Genomic DNA, 22,484 nt, shown 5'->3' with positions numbered 1-22,484 from the left:
ATGTGCCCTTTGGTCCAGAAACATTGGCAACATCTGCTTATAGTCACATATACATTCCCCCTGGTTCCAATACTAAAATCTTCCAATAGTACTTGCTTTGTATTTGCTCTCTGAAAAAAGTGAGACTGTTGGAATACAGAAGAGGTTCTTTACGGTAGTATTCCCCTTAGGTTGTATAATACTTTTTATATAGTTCTTATTTCTAAATTCATATTTTAAAATGTTTTGTGGTGGTTTTAATATTTTTCAGTGACCTCGAATATTGTCCCTAGCAATAATGTATTCACTTTTTAAAGTCTTTGGGGAGGTGAAAATTAGAATGCTGGTATATCTTTGGCTCGTTCACAATGTCTTGGTTGAATAACTTATTCATGGAAACATACATAGTTCAGATATGCTGACCACAGCATTTGTGTATCATGTTCTGTCTGCTTAAAACAATATTATAAGGTATTCTAATACCTTTTAAAATATTTGATGGCAAAACTAAGAATTTAGGAAAAGCTTATGTGATAGTATTCGTTAAAGCTCAGTTCAAATATAGTTGAAGTCTTTGTGTATCACCTATATAGCTATACTATATATGTAACTTTTTTCTGATTGACAGGGCTTGGTAAAAATATCCAAGAGTTAGAAAAGATCAAGAAAGCAATTCAATCAGTCAAGACTGAAGTTGAAGAAGAGCAAAAGGAACTGTTGTGTTATAACTTGGTGCACGATAATCTTAAAAATTATTTGACGCCTACAAACAATAGCATTAGAGGAAATAAATCTTTCTTTGACGAAGATGGTGCCTGTAATAGTCCTGTAAAAGTAAAAAATCATCCCATTTCAATCTCGGAAAAATCTAGCAGGTCCAGTAAATACATTCTTGACCACAGTTGTCCAGCTACTGATCTTGAATATGACCCATTACTTAATTATTCTGTAGTTCTTAAATCTTCTTGGAAGGAAGAAGATGAAAATGATACACAGCACTCTAAAAATGTGAAAATGTCTCCTTGTAGAAATTTCCAAGGATCTATAAAACATTCTCCATCTGAAAATAGATGCAGATCCCCATGGAAGAGATCAAGAAGTTCTTCACCAATAAAACTTGAAATAAAACTCCAGGAATCAGATGATGACATGCTTATAATAGATGCTCCACTAGTGAACGTATCAAAGAAACGACGAATAAGTAAGACCTGTAAAAAATGGAATAGGGAAGAAAATGAGGTGAGTTTTGGAACTAATGTAGAAACTGTACGGAAATCTGAGACAGAGTTTTTAAACAGTTTAGAGGGAAAAAGATCAGAAGACATTACTGTTGGTCTACATAATGTTAATCAAAGTGATAGAAATAAAACAAAGTTTCCAAAAATAGGAAGTTCTTATTTACCAGTGAGTGCTTTGAATGTAGGAAGCAAAGTTCATACAAAACATTGCCCTGTTACTAAAGAAAATAACATATCTTCTCAGATAAAGTATAAAATGAACAAAGAAATCTTGAAGAAGGATTCAGTGAATGTTATTGCCATTAAAACATGCAATGTGACTGAACAGGTTAATAACCATATCACTTTGCAGAAAAACAAAACTCAGACTAGCATATGTTATAGAGGCAGTACAAAAGATGGAGACACAGTGTTGCAAGAAACCTCTAAAAACATACCAGAACATTTAGGGAAATGGAGTATGCAGGTACATGAAGAAAACAAATCATTTACTAATACACAAAACAGTCCAGGTTTGAATGAGAAAATCTTTCTTAAAAACTGCGGTGAAAATTGTAATAAAACTGTGCAAACAGATACCAAAGAAAATGAGATAATAGTTTTAGACTCTTCTGAAGAAGATGACGGTGAAGAGGATACTGAACTTTCTGCATCTGATGATACCATGGAAGAATGCCGGAGAATTTTCAATGAGTTTGTTGATCGTGAAGCACAAAAGGAAGAATTATCAAAGCAGGTACTTTTGTATTTCTCAGTTGTGTCAGTTTTTGCAAATAAGGTATACAGTATTTCATTTAATCGGTTCTCTTACATTTCAGAACTTGTGTTTTGGTGTATCAGTGCTGGGTTCTTGGATTCACTCAAGAGGAATGGTTGTGTTGTTGAAAAGCATATCCACTTGATGAGAATCTAGAATTAACATCTAGTAGTTAGAAAATATGCTTTGTAGAAAAAACATTTATACACTAAACTAAGTACTTCTGCAAAAGTAAACACCACATTCTGATTTCTGTTTCTTGAGAATATTTTTTAAAAGTTCCAGATAGAATTAATATCAGAACTGCAATATTATGAAAATAAAACTTTTACATTGTTTCTCTTCAAATTATAAAGTTTACAACAAAATCTTGTAATTGATGAAAATGATACGTTCGTGACTATTTTTTGCATTCTATGTATAGTTTCATTTTTTTTAAAGGAGCCAGCACTTGCAGTGCAAACAGATGTGGAGTCAAATGTTAAGACAAGTGTGCTTCCTAGACAGAAGAGAAGAATTGCACATACTGCCAAATTTGATGTGAGTTTTAATCTGAGAGTGCTGGAGAATAATGCTAGTATTTTATTATGTAAACATAGATGTAGGTTATTAGCAAGTATGGGCTGTATCCAGTGCAGTCGCTGTGTGAATGGAAAGGTCTTCTGTTTACAGAAGGGTAGATTCTCTTTCTGTTCTCAGAACAATTTTGTCAGATGCAACCCATAATCTATTAAAATAAGAAGCCCTTTTACTTGAACTAAAATTCATACAATAATGGAAAGTGATTGTGCTTATTTATAGCTTGCTGCCAGTGAAAATGAAATATTAAAAAGACTTTGTACTGTACATAGGTTTTTAGCTTTTTATTTCATTTTTTCAGTTACCTTCATGTTATTTTAAAGTAACCTTAAAGTAAAATCCATAAGGAAAACTGTTCTGGAGTTGCAGGTTTGTATCCAACTAAGTTCTCTTGGAGTAGACCCACTGAAAGTAATAAACCTAATTTAATCACCTCGATTAATTTCAGTGGGTCTTCTCTTGAGTAGTACTAGCATAGGGTACAACGCACAGTGTAGGAGACAGTTCTTAATATCTTAAAGAAGATATTCTTTGTTGAAGCCTGTTGAGTAGACTTATTGAAATTATTGGATCGAAGATAGTCATGTCTATTAACTTCAATAGGTCTACTCTGAGTAGAACTAGCATTGAAAACCATCCTGTATGTTTCATCAAGAAATTAAAACACTTGTTGATACAATTTTCATACCACTTTAAATCAGGGTTGATTTGACTTAAATCAAATTGATTTACATTATGATTTACAACATCTGAAGGACTCAATGATTTCAATCACGAGTGAGGAAGATTCTATTTAATCATTCTTAGTGGAAGTACATAATTGTTTAATATACCCTTATACATATTCAGAGATGCAGGTTTCATTAGAAAGTAGGTACAGGCTAAGCAATTATTCTGAATTGTTTTCAGCATAATTTTCATCAAAAATGGATGATAATACTAAAGCAGAATGAACTTGTGAAGTCATTCAGGAGAGGAATTGTCATGGCCCCGTCAGAGGACTCCTCAGATGAGGACGACTCGGGAGTAACAGCAGCAGACCCAGGAGCAGCAGGAGACACGGAGGAGCCTCCTGAGAATCCAGCTCCTTCTGCCCCTCAGCTGCAGAGCACCCCAGGGACAGCAGAGGCCCTGCAGCCAGACACAGACAGTGAACAGGATACTCCCCCCTCACCTGCAGAACGTAGACAGCAGAAGGTCAGGCAGAAGAGAGGCAGGCCTGTCTCCTTAAGGCCCAAACGCTGAGGACTCACACCTGCTGTCAACCTTGCTCTTTATAAGGCACACCTTGGCTGCAGTTTGTTGCTGACTGCAACGTCAGGCGTGGCTTGTGTGTTCCTAGTTTCCTGGCACCCTCTTTCGGACTGACCCCTTGGCACTTGATCCCGGACCTCTACTGACCTCACTTCTGGACTCCTGACTCGGCAAGTACGCTTCGGACAAGCCTGGCCCTTATCAGCTCCCCTCCTCCTAGACCTGGCAGATTTATGACCAGACTGTCGGCTAAGGACTTTGCTTCCCTGCCCACCACCCAGGAATTTCCAGCCCCCCACCGGCACTGCTGATGCAGTGTAGAGCTGACAGTTTGCAGTCAGCCTAAACAAAGCAGGCAAACGAGGGAGTGGGGAAAGTGCTGACCATGGAGCAACTCCAGCAGGAAAACTTGCTCCTGCGCTCACAAGTAGACCAGCTGCTGTTGGCCGTCCAAGGCTTGCAAACCCAGCTAGCAGCAGCCCCACCCCCTCTCCCAGAGAAATTTACTGGGGCTTCCGACCAGCTCCCAGCCTTCTTGGCCCAGGCCCAGCTCTTCATGGAGTTACGACCAGAGGCCTTCCCAGATGATAAGACCCGGGTGGGATTCTTGATTAACCTGTGCACCGGGGCCGCAGCTAGATAGGCCACGCCCCTACTCCTCGAGTGGAGCCCCGTGCTCAACGACTTAGCCGCCTTCACCAGAGAACTGAAGGCTATGTTCGAGGACCCAGTCCAATCAGCTACAGCCAACCGCCGCATACGCCGGCTGTGGCAAGGCCGACGCCCCTTGGGGGAATATGTAACAGACTTTCGTTTATTACAACAAAACCTGGGCTGGAATGAAGCAGCTCTCATGGACCAATTTCAGGAGGGGTTGTCGGATGAGCTTCTGGATGAGCCAGCTAGGGTGGAGCGCCCTGGAACCCTGCAAGCCCTCATACGCCTGTGTCTCCAGATTGATGGGAGGCTGGAAAGCAGGCGTGCTGCCAACCGACCCCGGCCAGTCTACAGAGCATCAGCCCCAGTGGCTGGGCCCTCGGAGCCCGTCGGCAAGGACCCTACACCCCCGGCAGAACCGATGCAGCTGGGAGGGGCTCGGCCACATCTCTCTGCGGCCGAAAAGCTGCTGACGCCGGCAACAGGGCCTCTGCCTGTATTGCGGGGCCCCGGGACATTTTGCAGCCCAGTGTTCCGCGAAACGACCCACAGCCCCTGCCTTGGGAAACGTCCATGCCCCGGCCTTCACAGGCCCCTGAGCTGGGGCAACCTCGTGGTTCAAGGGGCCTGCCACCTCAGTTCCTCACCGCCCAAGCATCTGACTGTGTTGATCGCACTGACAGTCCCCGGAAGGGGGACCCTACAAGTACCCGCCATGCTGGACTCGGGATCCACCAGCAATTTTATGGACGTGTCCTTTGCCAAGCTCCACCGGGTTCCTAGTCAACCCATTCGCCGCCCCCTCCTGGTGGAGACTATTGATGGCCGGCTTCTCGCCTCGGGCCCTGTAGTGCCGCTCGACGTGGCCCTGGGGGAGCACCAGGAAAGCCTCCAGTTCTACCTGGCTGCCTCACCCCACTTCCCGGTCGTGCTGGGCCTGGCGTGGCTCCAGCGGCACGACCCCATCATCCAGTGGTCCACGGGCCGGCTGACCCTCGGATCCCCCTATTGCTAAGCCAACTGCTGGAGGCCAAAGGAGCGCATCCTGATGACCCGGGAGGCAAGCTCCGGGCTCGAGCCCTTACCGGAGCAGTACCGGGAGTTCGCAGATGTGTTTGGGAAGCAAGAGGCAGACCAGTTGCCGCCCCATCGTCCTTACGACTGTCCCATTGACCTGCTACCTGGAGCCAAGATTCCCGTGGGCCGGCTTTACTCCCTGTCGGAACCCGAACTGGCAACCCTCAGAGAGTTCCTAGACAAGAACCTGCGCCGAGGGTTCATTCGCCCTTCCACGTCCTCTGCAGCCACCCCTGTCCTCCTTGTCAAAAAGAAATGTGGGGAACTCCGGCTGTGCAATGACTACCGCGCCCTCAACCAGATTACAGTTCGGAATCGCTATCCTTTGCCCCTGATCCCAGAACTGTTAGAGCGGATGCTGGGCGCTCGCATTTTCACCAAACTAGACCTGCGAGGGGCCTACAACCTGGTGCGTATGCGGGAGGGCGATGAGTGGAAGACGGCCTTCCGCACCCGTTATGGGCACTTTGAGTACACCGTTATGCCGTTTGGCTTGTGCAACGCCCCTGCCGTCTTCTAGCACCTCATGAACGACATCTTCCGGGACCTCCTAGACCACTTCCTGGTGATCTACTTGGATGACATCCTGATCTACTCGCGGAACCCCTCGGAACATAAGGAGCACGTTCGAGCGGTGCTGCAGCGCCTGCGGGAGCACTGCCTCCTCGCCAAGCTCGAAAAATGCGCCTTTGACCTCACGACCGTGGATTTCCTAGGCCATCGGATCTCGCCCTCGGGTATCCAGATGGACCCCGCCAAAATTGAGACCATCCTCCACTGGGCAGCTCCGCGAAGCCCCAAAGATGTGCAGCGCTTCTTGGGCTTCGCCAACTATTACTGCCAGTTCATCTCCCACTTCTCCGAACTCACCACGCCCATCTCAGACCTGCTTCGAGGCAAAGAGAAGTTTGTTTGGACCGAGGCCGCTCAACAGGCCTTCCGGCACCTCCAACACGCCTTTACATCTGAACCCATCCTCCAGCAACCTGACCCCACCCGACCTTACATAGTGGAGGCCGATGCATCTGATAAGGCAGTGGCAGCGGTCCTACTACAGCCAGTGGGGAGCAAGCAGTCCCTGCTCCCCTGTGCATTCCATTCCCGGAAACTCAGCGCTTCGGAACAGAACTACACCATTTGGGAGAAGGAGTTACTGGCCATCAAAGTAGCTTTCGAGACCTGGTGTCATCTCCTGGAAGGGGCACGCCATCCGGTCCAGGTACGAACGGACCACCGAAACCTGGAGCACCTGCAAAGCGCCCGATGGCTGAACCAACGCCAGATCCGGTGGTCCCTGTTTTTCTCCTGGTTCCAGTTCACGGTCACCTACCTCCCTGGCCGCCGAAACACCCTAGCAGACGCGCTCTCTCGCAAGCCGGAATACCGAGCCGAGCAGGTCGATCGCCCCCTTCGCCCAATCCTCCGCCCAGAGAACTTCGCCGCTACCCACCAACCACAACCCCTCCTGGACCGGGTGCAGGAGCAGCAGCAAAAGGACCCCTATGCCCTGGCCCAGCAGCGAGAGCTCCAGTCCGGGACGCCCGCCCGGGACAGCCCCTTTTCCTTGCATCAGGGCCTCTTGTACCACCGGAACCGGTTGTACGTTCCCCTGGGAGCTCTGCGGGGAGAGGTGCTCCACCTCTGCCATGACAGCCAGCCTGCAGGGCATTTTGGAACATATAAAACCCTCCACCTGGTCCTATGGGATTTCTGGTGGCCCTGGGTCCAAGCGGACGTCAAGGACTATGTAGCGGCCTGTGATACCTGCCAGCGAGCCAAGAGCCACCCCGGCAAGCCCCCGGGGCTCCTGCTCCCACTGCCTACCTCCCCAGGGCCCTGGCGCTCGGTCTCCCTGGATTTTATCACGGACTTGCCAGCCTCCCGGGGAATGACCACCATCCTCGTAGTCGTAGACCTGTTCACCAAGATGGCCCATTTCCTCCCCTGTGCCGGACTACCCTCTGCCCCAGAAACTGCGCAACTGTTTTTGACCCAGGTTTTCCGGTTGCACAGCCTCCCCGACCACCTGATCTCTGACCGAGGAGCCCAGTTCACAGCCCTGTTTCGGGCCCTGAACGTCCAGATCCACTTGTCCTCCGCCCACCACCCTCAATCAGATGGACAAACAGAACGTACCAATGCCACTGTCGAACAATACCTGCGGTGTTACACCTGCTTCCAACAGGACAATTGGGTGGATCTGCTACCGCTGGCAGAGTTTGCATATAATAACTCCGTGCATGCCTCCACGCGCCAGACCCCGTTCTTTGCGTCCTACGGCTATCACCCCCGATTCTTCCCCTCAGTGCGACCCCCGTCGCCGGTCCCCGCTGCGGATGTCATGCTGCAGGAGTTGCAAGCCCTGCAGGCAGTCCTGAAGGAGCAGCTGGAGCAGGCCAAGGACGCGTATAAGCGCTTTGCTGACCGCCACCGCCAACCAGGCCCGCCGCTGAAGGTAGGGGACCGGGTATGGCTCTCAACCAAATTCCTGCATTCGCAACGGCCGTCTCACAAGCTGGAGGCTCGGAATGCAGGTCCCTTCCGGATCACCCAGCAAATTAACCCGGTGGCGTTCCGGCTCCAACTCCCTGCCTCCTTCCGCATTCACCCTGTCTTCCATAGATCACTGCTGACTCCCGCTCTCCCACTTCACCCCTTGAGTAGTAAACCGCCGCCCCCGCCGCCGATACAAGTCAATGGGGAAGAGGAATTCGAAGTGGCGCAGATCCTGGACTCCCAGAGGCATCAGGGCCGCCTCCAGTACCTCATAGACTGGCAGGGGTACGGCCCTGAGGAACGCTCGTGGGAAGAGGCGACGCAGGTGCATGCCCCTCGTCTGGTCCGGCGCTTCCACCAGCGCTACCCGGATAAGCCGGGCCCCGGCGGGAGGTGGAGGGTTGGTCGTGGGGCGGGGGATAGTGTCATGGCCCCGTCAGAGGACTCCTCAGATGAGGACGACTCGGGAGTAACAGCAGCAGACCCAGGAGCAGCAGGAGACACGGAGGAGCCTCCTGAGAATCCAGCTTCTTCTGCCCCTCAGCTGCAGAGCACCCCAGGGACAGCAGAGGCCCCGCAGCCAGACACAGACAGTGAACAGGATACTCCCCCCTCACCTGCAGAACGTAGACAGCAGAAGGTCAGGCAGAAGAGAGGCAGGCCTGTCTCCTTAAGGCCCAAACGCTGAGGACTCACACCTGCTGTCAACCTTGCTCTTTATAAGGCACACCTTGGCTGCAGTTTGTTGCTGACTGCAACGTCAGGCGTGGCTTGTGTGTTCCTAGTTTCCTGGCACCCTCTTTCGGACTGACCCCTTGGCACTTGATCCCGGACCTCTACTGACCTCACTTCTGGACTCCTGACTCAGCAAGTACGCTTCGGACAAGCCTGGCCCTTATCAGCTCCCCTCCTCCTAGACCTGGCAGATTTATGACCAGACTGCCGGCTAAGGACTTTGCTTCCCTGCCCACCACCCAGGAATTTCCAGCCCCCCACCGGCACTGCTGACGCAGTGTAGAGCTGACAGGAATCAGCTCCAGCTGTTCAGTTAATAATGATATTTTTGTTATGATGTTCCAGAATCAACATCACCAAACAGGCTTTTAAATTGTACTAAAAAAATTGTTTATTCTTCTGGTAGGTTTTCTTTTTCAATAAACAATAACATTAACAAAACATGCACATGGTTTTTTGAATGGTTAACTATTTCAGTTTTTAGATAAATACAGATTTATTTAAAAATAATATTTTGGCAGTTTCAACTAAGTCAACATGAGACTTAAAATAATGGCTGGTGCAGTTAACTCTGTCTTTTTCACCTTTGTCTTCCTTGTTTATTGTCTGGAAAAGAAATATAAGCTTTTCTGCTTTTTCAGTTACCAACTTATTTCTCAATTTAGAATGAATTAATCTAAAGGAAAAAAAAATTCTCTCTATACCTGCAGAACAGGCTACTGTTAAGAGTTGGATTGCCACTTCAGTGGTCTCTTCCTTGTTCAGATCTATTCCATCTTCCCAAATTCTCTATTCGTTTACCTTCTCTATCTTTGCACTCAGGGATAGGCAAGACCTTGAGAGAGAGACAGAGTGCATACACTTCATGTACACCACCTGCAGGATAGGACTGATCAGGTTATCTCCCATCTCCATAAACTGCTGTAAAAATATTCATAGAATATAAGTAGAAGTTGTATAATTAGTATTCATGATGATATTTTTGATGTAGGCTTTTTTGCTAATTGTTTTAAAAACATTTTGAAATCCGATTTAAACTAAAAATTTTGATTTTTTTAAAAAAAGTCATTGATTTTTATCAGTTCTGCCTTAAAACATTGTACTTTGAGTGGAAATAGTTCACATGTTCAGTTAACAGCCATCAAACACTGAGTTACCAAGTTATGAAACGTCAAATGATGCATGCACATTTGTGAACAAGCCCTAATTGCTACTGGCTACATTGTTATCTGATGCAAAGTGCTCCTATTTCAGGAGAACTGTGTTGATAGCAAGTGCTATAGGCTAGAGATCTGTTTGACCCATCTTTATGGAGAGATGGAGATATACTCCTATACAATCTTGGGATGCAGCTTTATGTTTAGGTAGTAAATACAGTATTGTACTGATTGAATTAAGAAATTGTTCTTTCTTGAATACTCACCAGGTTCATACCACCAAAGAAATAATTGCACCTTTTAAGGCACCTCTTCCACAGCAGACTTGCAATTCCAGAATATTGCAAGTACAGCAACAGGCAGTGCAAATAACAGCTGCTGTTAAAAGTGGTCAAGCATTTGTTGCTGCAACTTGTGGCTCAAAGAAAACTACATCTGTAATACCAGCTACTCAGATTCAAAGTATGGGACCCATGGGTATGACCAATTAATATATCATAGTTTTGCTATTTGTTGAGTTTCGTTTGGGGTGTGTGTGTTTAATATGATATATTCAGATTTACTTTATGAAATCTCTTTAATTCTACTCCCCCCTCCCCTTGCCCAAGACGTCAACAGCAATGTATGCAGAGAATGAGTAGTTGACTGTCCCTACACCTTTGATCCAGGTCAGGCCTCATCAAAACATAAGCATGTATTGATAGCTTAGAAGCTATCATGCATTGGTAGCTTAGAATCAGGGGAAGACAATGTGGTGCCTTCCAGATGTTTTGGACAACTCCCATCATTCCTGACCATACTGGCTGCAGCTGATGGAAGTTGGAATTGTCAATCAGGATGGAGAAGGCTGATCTAGATACTGTATGCTTCTGCGGTCATGTGTTTGCTGTTGCAGACAAATGATTTGTAGGAACTTAACCTTCTTGTAATTGGCTGGGAGTAACTAACACAGCAGGTCTTGAGACTAGTAGCTGCTTTTTAATATGTATTGCTTTCTTTCAGTTCAGACTGATGCTGGAATTTGCTGATCCAGTCATCATTTGAGCAGAGTCTCATTCTCTTCTATATGCAATATAAATGTTGTGCCTATGCTGATACGGTAGCATACTTATGAGGGCCTATTCTGCTGCCTTAGGCTGATAAGATCACTTTCCTCAGAGGGCTGGAGGTTTTATATTTTATGGAACTGTCTGGACAGCCTAGTCTTCAATTCCTACCTGTGTATTAGCATTGGAGGGAACACCACCTATATTGCTGTGTTAAATATTCCACACACTCTTGAAAAATATTGGATGATTTTCCATAGGAGGTGGGCCATCACTGCGGGTTATAGTTCCACCTATCGTGTGAAGGCAAGAATGTTGTTGAAGTCAAGACTAGGGGCGTCAGGCCCCTCCCACTGTCCAGTTCATTCTTGCCTTCGTACGAACAAGATTGATATTCTATAGCGTAGCTTAGCTAAGTCTCTGTGTGTTTTGTTCTTGTATTTGACAGGGTGTGGAGGTATTGTTATTTGTGTGTTTACCAACCGTTTTCCCTTCCCTCTGTCTTGTTTCTAACGTTGTTTGCCATTCCTGGGAAACTTCCTTGGGGGGGTTCTCCCTGACCCGGGCCGTTCATTTTCCCAGTTTTTTGTCCTACAGCCCTCGGAGAGACCCCGGCTGCGGTTCTCTCCATTCCCAGCGGGAGCTTGCGGCTGCAGCTCCCGGCGCTCTCTACCGTTCCTGGCCGTTTTGAGTCAATTCCTTCCCGGGGTTTACCGAGGCTTCTATCCTCACGGCGGCAGCTTCGGTGTCATATCCCCTCGAGAGCCAGCTACTGCGGCTCTCTTTCGTGCGGCTTTGTCCGTTGGTTTTTCTTTTTTTCTTGAGGCTCTCTGCCTTGCTTTTCACGCTGCGACACTTGAGCAGACGGCGACTGTGGCTGCTACCTACTGCTGTCTAGCGGTTGTGATTTCTCCCTAGCTGCTCCCTGCCTATTTGCTGTGCCGCGATCTCGCTAATCGGCCCCGCGGCTGCAGATCGAGTTGTGTGCCTCAGTCCGCCATTGCCCCTTCTTTATTGTCCGCCATTTTCATTTGTATTTTCCCGCGCCTGCCTCGGGCGCCATTTTATTTGTCCCCTTTTCCTCTCATGTACTAACTAATAGCAGGCTGCCATAGCCACTGTATGTGTGGGACAGTTAGGATCCTGCAGATATACAAGGCTTCTTTTCCACTCGACTATTGCTGCTGCTTTTCAAGTCTGTGACAGTGATTTACACCATATGCATTGCGCTTCTGTGGCTGCCTCTTCAGGCTGTGGCTGTGATCTAAACTGCTTTTGAACTATACCTTGCTGTGGCTGTGTGCTGAGACTATTCATACTGCGCACAAGTTGAACTGTACACTCTAACCCATCTGTGGCCGTGCGCTCAGACTGTGATAACTTGCATAAGCCTAAACTAGTCTGCATTATTGACACTGACAACATAGTGCATTCTGCCCCCTCTGTGGCCGTGCATCAAGCCTGAAGTATATCCTGTACATTCTGCCCCCTCTGTGGCAGTGTACCAAGCCTGAAACCCTGAAATCCAGCCTGCATTATACTGAAGCTGATACCATAGTGCATTCTGCCCCCTCTGTGGCCGTGCACTCAGCCATCTGCCAGTGCATTCTACCCCCTCCGTGGTCGTGTACTGAGCCTGTTCGGGTCTCTACATTCTGCCCCCTCCGTGGCTGTGTACTGCACCCATAGTGATTATAAGATGGCGGAACAGCCAGACATGTCTCAGACAGCCAAGCCACAACCATCCAAGGCAACTAAGACTAAGCATACCAAAGTACTGGCTAAAACTAAACACCTTTCCAGCCACAACAAAACCAAGCGACCACGCTATACTTCTGTCTCGACACCCACCACAGCAGCTCAGGAACAGTTGACGGATATCTCATTCCCCCACTGCTTCCTCAGATGAGGAGGGCTTTCCTGGCTTCCCTACTCAGCCAACACGTAACCAGCCTCCTCCCACATTACCACCCAGAGCTGGTCCTACGTCACAGTCCACTGAGCCACCTACTCAGCCACAACCATCTGCTTCAACGGGGCTACAGCTTTCTCACGAGTTTCTTTCACAACTTCAGGGCATGCTGTCTTTTTTTACACAGATGCAGTCACCACAGGTCTCTGCCATATCTCAAAACACCATGGACCAATATGTAGGCCATGAGACAAATCCTTCCTGCTCCCCAAATCCCTTTGATGTAGCTAGAGGCAGATGTTGTGATGACACTTCATATGGGGAGGAGTCATCCTTCGCTGAACATGCTGATGGAGATGAATGGAGTGACTCTTCAGAACATGAGGAGGATACATCGTATCGCTTGTTTAATGGATCAGATTATCAACCTCTAGCTCGCAGGGTAGTTAATACTCTTGGTCTCCAAGCTGCGCCCTCCTCTGCTGCCGCTCCAACTATTAAAGGAGCCAGGGTCCTCAAATCCCCTGCACCCACTGAGCATTACATCCCGGTGCCGGATCCCATCGCTAAACTGGCTGCCGATGAATGGTCTCATCCACTCCAAACTCGCCGCTTCAAGAACCTGGCTGACAAACTTTACTCTCTAGCCCCTGACTTTACCACCAAGCTGGCCGTTCCTGGCATAGACGAGCCAATCGCCAACCTAGTTTCGCGATCTCTTTTGCCTACAGAAGGAGAATCTCAACTCAAGGATGCTACTGAGCAAAAATTGGACTTCGCTCTACGCAAAAATCACGAGGCCACTGCCTTCTCCATGCGGGCCTCCGCATCAGCGTCCGTCTTCTCCAGGGCAGCAATGATGTGGCTGGATGATCTTCTAGAGGACCCTAACCCTGATCCTGCTTCTCTTAGAAGGTCACTCATAAAATTGCGCAAGACCGGCGTTTGTAGCAGGTGCCACTCTGGATGCCACTCAACTGGGGGCACGAGCCATGACGGCTCAGATAGTCGCTCGATGGACCCTCTGGCTTTGCCATTGGCAGGCTGATCCTATGTCCAGAGTGAATCTCTCTAGGGCACCTTACTCCGGATCTTTGCTCTTCGGCGAGGAAGCTCTAAAGACAGTGCTGGTCGATCCCAAAGACGCTCACAAACCAGTCTTGGCCACTGTCAAGAACATCGACCATAGGCCTTTCAGGCAATTTCCCCCTTTCCGCACTAACCAGCCCTTTCGAAGACCGCGGCCAGGAGGACGAGGCCGCGACTTCAGATCCTATGACTCCAGTACTTTCAGGGGAACCTGGAACCGTCGTTTCCACGGCAGAGGTCAGTACCAAGGGCGCAGAGGTACCTCATCGTCTTCATATAGGGGAGGGTCTCGCCAACGCAAACAGTACTAGCGCACTACCTGTGGGTGGCAGACTGTTTAAGTTTGGAGACCAGTGGCTGCATCTGACTAAGATCGCCTGGATCAGGGACATTTTCTCCTTTGGCTATGCAATAGAGTTTTGGGCGACCCCACCAGACAAATTCCATCTATCCCCTTGTCCCAGGGCACAGACCAGGCACAGCATCATGCAGACAGCTATACAACACCTCTTGGACATAGCGGCAATAGAGCCAGTCCCCACAACTGAGAGGTCGGAAGGGGTGTACTCCCTCCTATTTGCTGTGCCAAAACGAGATTTATCATGGAGGGCGGTATTGGACCTCAAGTTTGTCAACCGTTTTGTAACATATCGCAGGTTCAAAATGGAATCACTCCACTCCATTATGGAGAGTCTGCATGAAGGAGACTTCCTGGCTTCTATCGACCTTAAGGAAGCGTATCTCCATGTGCCCATTTGCATAGCCCACAGAAAGTTTCTTCGGTTTGCTTTTGGCCACCAGCACTTTCAATATAGAGCGATGCCATTCGGCCTCTCCTCTGCTCCAAGAGTGTTTACCAAAGTGCTACTCATCCTAGTGGCTTATCTCCGCACCCAAGGGGTTCATCTCTACCCATATCTGGATGATCTGCTAATACGGGCCAAATCTGAGGAGCTGGCTCATCATCATTTAACGATCACCCTCAATGTTTTGCAGGCCCACGGCTGGCTTGTCAACTTCGACAAAAGCCATCTCCAACCAACCCAACGCCTACTACATCTAGGGGCAATCAACATTGCCTGCAGGCAATGATCTTCTTGGCTCCAGATCGCATCACTGCCATCACAAGCATTGCAAGGTCCCTGATACAACAAACATCTGCAGACGTCATGCTTCTTGCCAGAGCGCTCGGGATGTTCATCTCTACAATCCACATTGTGCCATGGGCTCGAGCCCACACTCGGCACCTTCAATGGACTCTGTTGCCATTTCAACAGGACATTGCCAGCTCCAACCATCGCAAAGTTTGTTTGAGCCCCGCACTGCACCTCTCCTTCCGCTGGTGGACCAAGGTTCAACACCTCTCCAGGGGCACGTCGTTCAGAGAACCCCGCAGAACCGTTGTAACCACAGATGCCAGCCTCATCGGTTGGGGAGCCCACTGCAACTCCCAGTACGTTCAAGGGGTTTGGTCCACCGCAGAGCAAACTCAAAGCATCAACTGGCTGGAGCTAAAGGCTGTCCACTTAGCTCTACGCCATTTTCAGTCTCTGTTCCCTTTGGACCATGTGCTCATTCGAACAGACAACATGTGTGTAAAATCACATTTGAACAGACAGGGGGGCACCAGGTCTCATCCCCTGCAGGACTTAGCCTCCCTCATCTTTGTCTGGGCAGAACAACATCTACAATCCCTGAAAGCAGAACATCTCAGAGGGATTTGGAATGTGACAGCAGACTGGCTCAGCAGACAACAGGTCTTTCCGGGAGAATGGAAACTTCATCCAGACATTTTCCATCGTCTCCAGTGTCGCTTCGGCACCTTCTCAGTTGACCTGTTTGCTTCCAGTCGCAATTGCCAGCTTCCCAGGTACTTTGCCCGATACCTGGACTCAACAGCGGAAGCAGTGGATGCTCTGACGACACCTTGGCCAGACGGTCTCTTGTACGCCTTTCCTCCCATACCATTGCTAGCCAAAACCTTGAGGAAGGCGCGAACCGAGAGGGCACAGCTGGTTCTGATAGCACCATTTTGGCCACGCCGACCGTGGTTCTCAGATCTTCTGGCAATGTCAATGGTGGATCCTTGGACACTTCCAGTCAGGCCAGACCTCCTATCCCAGGGTCCAGTACTGCACCAGGACCCTACTTGGCTCAATCTAACAGCGTGGCGTTTGAACGGGGACATTTGAGGTCAGCTGGACTGTCTGACGCTGTGATTGATATTATTTTGGCCTCGAGAAGACCATCTACCACTCGTATTTATCAACATACCTGGGTGGCTTTCTCCAAGTGGTGTCAGTCACATCACCATGATCCATCCCAGGCCACTGTGCATCAGGTGCTGCAATTTCTCCATAGCGGCTTTATGATGGGACTTCGACCCAACACTCTACGTCGACATGCGTCCACTCTGTCGTCCATTCTCTCAGTGTCCTCTCCTGGAGATCATATTTCCTCACATCCGTTCATCAAATGTTTTTTGAGGGGAGTCGCCCTACGCTCTCCGGCTGTTGTCCATAGGTTCCCCTCATGGAGTTTGCCGAAAGTTCTGCAGGCTTTGCAACGCCCTCCGTTTGAACCCATCAGGACTGTGCCCCTACGTATGCTGTCCTTCAAGGTCTTGTTCCTGATCGCAATCACATCTGCCAGACGCGTTTCGGAGTTGGGCGCATTGTCTTCTGCTCGACAGCTCTGCGTCTTCCATAAGGACTCTGTTGTGCTGAAGACTGATCCTTCCTTCCGTCCCAAGGTCGATTCAGTTTTTCATTGCAACCAGGACATTGTTTTGCCTTCCTTTTGCCCGAATCCTATCCATCCTCTCGAGAAGGCTTGGCATTCGTTAGATGTCCGGAGGGCTCTCAAGACCTACCTGTCTAGGACCCAAGAGATTCGACGAACGGAGTCTCTGTTTGTATCCTTTCATCCAAGGTCTATGGGGCATAAAGTATCCAATTCTACCTTATCCCGTTGGTTAAGGGCATGCATTACTTTAGCATATGAGTCCCTGAAGCTGTCAGTTCCAGCTAGTATAACGGCTCATTCTACCAGGTCAGCTGCCACTTCGGCTGCTTTTGCCACTAATGCTCCTGTTGCCGGTATTTGCAGGGCTGCAGTCTGGTCTACCCCACACTCGTTTATAAGGCATTATAAAATTGATCGTTATGCCTCTGCTGACGCATCTTTCGGCAGACGAGTGTTGCAACAGGTTCTTAATGAAGATTAACACGTGGGTGGTCCCTCCCTGTATGGGCTGCTTTGGTACATCCCGCAGTGATGGCCCACCTCCTATGGAAAATGTACCATTGGTCTCACCTGAAAGGTGATTTTCATAGGAGTGGGCCATCACGGCCCTCCCAGTTGGAGGATGACTAGATATTTTCTAATGGGTTACATATTTTTTAATCGGTTACATATTATTGTTACGCTATTATATTTAAATGTAAGAGTGAAGTCAAGACTTTAGTTCTGTTATATTGTTATGTTAGAATCATGTTATTATGCATGTGACTATTGTGTTATTTTCCTGGCAGGCCTGTTGGCCTTGTTCTTGTATTTTTAGATATTTCTTTTCAGACTCGCCACGAATGAACTGGACAGTGGGAGGGGCCTGACGCCCCTAGTCTTGACTTCAAAAACATTCTTGCCTTCGCACGATAGGTGGAACTATAACCCGCAGTGATGGCCCACTCCTATGAAAATCACCTTTCAGGTGATACCAATTGTACATTTAATTTACTGGATAAGTGCTAAGTAAGGAAACAATTAGAAAAATAAGTTATCTCAGCATTGTATCTAATACCTGATATTTTCTCCAAAGCAAAGGAGCTGCCTTGTTTTATCTAGTGTCCCTAGATCAAGTGGTGGTTTGAAAGGGGTGATTTGGGGATATATTGTTTGATTCATTACTGTTTTGTGCCATATAAATGCTACTTTACCTTAACCTCGAGGAATTTCCTTCCAAAACTTAGAGCTGGCATGCACATTCGGCTAACTGTTGAAAGGTTGGTTTTATCAAGTGGCAGCATGGAAACGTTCAGTGACATCAAGTGATCATGTGTCAAGTCATTCTGTATGTTACATGTGTAGCATGAAATGATCACCACACAAAAGCTATTCCTCCTCTGTGACTGCCTTAATGTGCAATCTAGCACTCATTGTAGGTTTTTAGCTTTCAAATGAGGTATAAGAAGATAGTTCAGCTGTGTGAACTACATTTGTAAATTCAGCTTCAAACTGCACACTATATTTATCTATTGCAGTTTGTTTAAATGTGTTTGAAGTTCAGCCTGTTGGAACAAGCAGTGGTCAAATGAATGTACAACTTCCTGGAAATGCATTAACAGCTGTGCCATATAAGCTTTCCAATAATCCTCTGAAAAAGATGGCTACAATAACAAATAAGGTACATTATAATTTCCTTTGTGCTAAAATAGATCAAAGGTCTGCTGTGTTTGAACCACATTATATTCAGTAAGAGTTCATGTATGTGTTAGATATAGGACCTCATTTTATTGCCTTAATTTCTAATTTTGCTGAGTTGATGTCTACTACCTTTTTATGTAGATGAGTCCGTCCCTGTTGTTACTGTAGCTTATAACATGATTTATAAAAGCTTTCCTGGGGGTGGGGATGCTAAATTATGGGAGATGATGGGCAGAGTTTAGAGCAGTTATGGCTAATAGTAGCCTTCCAGATGTTGTGCTACAACTCTCATCATCTCTGATCATTGGCCATACTGGCTATGGCTGATGGTAGTTCACATCTGAAGGGCTACAGGTTAGTTGCCCCTGTCTTTCTACCTAAAAATCTTATACTAATATTTTGAAATGACTCTTAATTATATAACTTAATTCATGTAGATGTTTATCAAAATCTACAATGATCTGTTAGTAGGCTAAGGGTTACCTCCTTAATATTATTTTTAAAATTTAAAATCACCAATGCAGTATAGCAAAGATGGCCTGCAGGTGGATGTAGTCTGTGGGGCCTTTCCATGAAGCCCACAGCCTCCTCTCCTCACCACCATGTGTTATTTAGATTTCTCTTGGCACCAGCTGAAGGCTGTTTTGTGGCATGGGTGTTCCAGTTGGGTATGGGTAATCAACCATTCCTATGTGCTGTGATCCCTCTCCCAAAATCCCCCCTCCCAGAATTAGACTTGAAAGCAGCCTTCAGTTGGTGTTAATCAATACGGTTTTCAAGCATGATTGCTTGTGGGAGAGAGGATGATACTCATGGAGGTAACTTTGCCCTGCTGAACTTCAGTGTCTATGAAGAACATACCCTCCTTTCAACAATTAGGTTTGAAAATTAAATGCTTTTTTCCAAGCCTAATTGCTTAGTGTAGTGGTTCCCAACCTTTGTGAGTACGGGACCCTCTTTGTAAGCTCAAAAATTTCATGACCCCCTTCCCCGCTAATTGTAATTTTAGTCTCAGTTAATTGAAAAAATGATGCTTGGCAAAATAATGTCTCCAAATACCCTTTTCCATAAAAAGCTCCCTGCAGACGGGGAGGTGTTGCTTTCTTTTCTTAATGCAAAGGTATCCCCTTGCCCCCTCCACAGTCTGAAAATCTTCAGGCCTATCTCCTAACATCAGTGGGTTATAGTGTTGGACTAAGAACCAGTTCAAATTCTCATCAAGCCATGAAACCCACTAGGTGACCTTTGACCAAACAGTCTCTCAGCCTGACCTATCTCACAGGGCTGGTGTAAGGATAAAATTGAGGGGGGGAAGCATGTGCACCACCTGGAGCAACTTGGAGGAAAGGTGGAATATAAATGCAATAATAATTAATTAAATAAATACATTTCAGCTGCAGTATGTAGACCCCAGCCTCAGCCAACCTGCTGAACTTTTTAATAATAATAATAATAAACAGCAGCAGCAGCAATGTGGTAGCGGTGAGGATGCTAGATTGTGAAGACAAAAGGGTGAATAGAGTGAGGGGGAGGGTTAGTGCTTTTAGGCCTTGGGATGATCATTGGAATTGATGGCTTCGTTAGTGTGCACTTGGGGAATGAAGAGTGGAGCAGAAGACAGATCAGTGCACAAACACACACAAACACACCTGCCCTCCTGTAAGCATCTGCAGGCATTTGGGCATGTGGGAGGAGGGAAGACCTCAACTGCTGCAGCATCTTAGAGAAATTAAGGGGGGCGAAGTGCAGGTGGAAGAAAGGGGGGAAGTTGGCACACACACTTAGCCTCAGAGATGGGGGGCAAGCAAATCCTGAGCTTCCTCACTGCTCCTTGGCTCCATCTGGGCTGAAGGTGAGATCTGGGCAGCTTCACAAATAATAATTTTTAAAAGGAGGTAGCAGCGAAGTAGGAGCCAAGAAAGACTGGCAGGTTGCCTGCCAGGAAGGAAGGGGGAAAGCAGCCTTTCCTTGCAACCTTGCTTCTTTTTGCTTCATGAAAAGCCCTCTCGTTCTGAGTAGGACGTCGTCAGCAGTGACAGTGTGAGGAGACAGGAGTCAACGATAGTAATCCCTTTTTCCTGGTAGCTCCACCCTTGGCCTCCTTTGGCATTTTCCACATGTTTTATAGGCAGATGTCTGCCCTTAGCATACCTGAAAGATGCTCTGGTGCTTCAGCAAAAGTCCTTCCCTCTCATTTGGAGCAAGGGGGAGGTGTCATTTGCAGCAGCAGTAGGGAGCAGACGTGTCCAGGGAGTGAAGACTTTTTTTTTAAAAAAAATCATTTCTTTACTTTTGCGCCCCCCTCTCTATTACTTCGTAGCCCCCATGTTGGGAACCACTGCCTTAGTGGATGGAGGAGGGAGAGTTTTCATGCTTGTGTGTGAGAGAGAAGAGCCTGGTTTGTGCATAACATTTATTTATTTATTACATTTGTATACCGCCCCATAGCCGAAGCTCTCTGGGCGGTTTACAACAATTAAAAACATTCAAAACAAATATACCAAGTTAAAACACATTGTTAAAAAGCAATTTAAAACACATGCTAAAATGCCTGGGAGAAGAGGAAAGTCTTGGCCTGGCGCCAAAAAGATAAGTGTTGGTGCCAGGTGCACCTCATCAGGAAGATCGTTCCATAATTTGGGGGCCACCACTGAGAAGGCCCTCTCCCTTGTTGCCAGACTCCTAGGCACCTGGAGGAGGGCCTTGGATGTTGAGCGGAGTGTACGGGTGGGTTCATGTTGGGAGAGGCGTTCCATCAGGCATTGTGGTCCCAAGCCATGTAAGGCTTTATAGGTTAAAACCAGCACCTTGAATCAAGCTTGGAAACATACAGGCAGCCAATGCAAGCGGGCCAGAATCGGTTTTATATGTTCGAACCGTCTGGTCCCTGTTACCAATCTGGCCGCTGCATTTTGCACAAGCTGCAGTTTCCAAACCATCTTCAAAGGCAGCCCCACATAGAGCATATTGCATAACATTAAAGCAGAAGTGGGGAACTGGATACAGCCAGTGGGCCAAATCCTGATTTCTACCAGCTTCCCTGGGCCTTTTTGACAGGTGGACAGGACTACTGGCCTGCCTTATTCCCGGTTTGCGTGATGCAGCAAGCCAGTCCCTGACATGTTTTCCAGCTGCTTATTCACATGGAACCCTATTTTATTTTAGCTATGGCTTAAGGTGACATGTGACGCAGGTCAGCTACTGTGTGTGTGTCCGTCCATGTCTGCATGTGTATATGTTGCATGTATATAAGTATGGTCTAGCACTCATTTCTAGCCCTGCCAACCTCTGGCTTGTGGACCTTGGCAGACTGGCAAAGAGAAAGTACAGCCAGTGGTAATAAAAACGTTTACAACCCCCTGTAGTACAGTATGTTCAGACAGCTCTTTAACTGTTAAACATCTTGTTTTTACCAAACTCTTGCAAGTTTCAGGGGTAGGATTAGAGGGAGAAGGCAGTTTGTAGGTATAATAAGGCATTTCTCTTGGAGTCTTTTCAGGGGTTTGGAACTCTTTCAAAGATATTTTTTCCTCTTCATATGCTTCACTTTGATAAAAATCAATACCTTTCCATAAGTTTAGGAGGATGTGATGTGTGGTATTCCAACCCTTGCACATAATATGTTAAATACAAATTAATATTTCAGGTGTCAAGTCGGAGAAGACCTTCTGTAATCCCAGAGTTGGGATCTAAAGTACCACATGACATAAGACAACGATATGTCAATTTTTTTGTTCAACAATTCTTGAAAGTTTGTGCAACAGTAAATGAAGCTTTTGACAAGGTTTGTGAAACTTTTAAAGAACTATTTTATAATAGTAGTATGAATTGTGGATAACTTCTGAGTGCTTTGTTGCAAACATAATATGCAGTACAATTCTGCATGTTTACTCAGGGCTAAATTCCATTGACTGCAGTGGGTTTACACCTCCCATTGATGCCTGCACTCGACTGCAGATTTAGGCTGTAATCCTAAACCTATTTACTGGGGAGAACGCCCCATTGAATATTATGGGACTTGCTTCTGTGCAAACGTGCATAAGTTTGCACTGTTAACCAATAGGTTAATAAACTATTTTGAAA

The 22,484-nt window shown here is 47.0% G+C and overlaps 1 protein-coding gene across 3 annotated transcripts in view; it reads left to right on the top strand.

Moving 5' to 3' along the window:
• LOC133387163 (RNA exonuclease 1 homolog) overlaps nucleotides 1–22,484 on the top strand; it is a 49,427-nt gene that overhangs the window by 2,786 nt on the left and 24,157 nt on the right. For 2 of the 3 annotated variants that reach the window (XM_061631394.1, XM_061631381.1), the window contains exons 2-6: nucleotides 608–1,953; nucleotides 2,416–2,514; nucleotides 10,199–10,406; nucleotides 18,239–18,381; nucleotides 22,048–22,185. In XM_061631394.1, the coding sequence (XP_061487378.1) occupies nucleotides 608–1,953; nucleotides 2,416–2,514; nucleotides 10,199–10,406; nucleotides 18,239–18,381; nucleotides 22,048–22,185 (1,934 nt within the window). The remainder of the gene's footprint in view (nucleotides 1–607; nucleotides 1,954–2,415; nucleotides 2,515–10,198; nucleotides 10,407–18,238; nucleotides 18,382–22,047; nucleotides 22,186–22,484) is intronic. The other variant, XM_061631384.1, reaches the window with a different exon arrangement.

Source organism: Rhineura floridana, chromosome 1 (assembly GCF_030035675.1).
Source record: "Rhineura floridana isolate rRhiFlo1 chromosome 1, rRhiFlo1.hap2, whole genome shotgun sequence".
NCBI classification, from domain to species: Eukaryota; Metazoa; Chordata; class Lepidosauria; order Squamata; family Rhineuridae; genus Rhineura; species Rhineura floridana.
The sequence above is the reverse complement of the archived record's forward strand: the minus strand, read 5'-3'. Positions and strand labels throughout refer to the sequence as shown.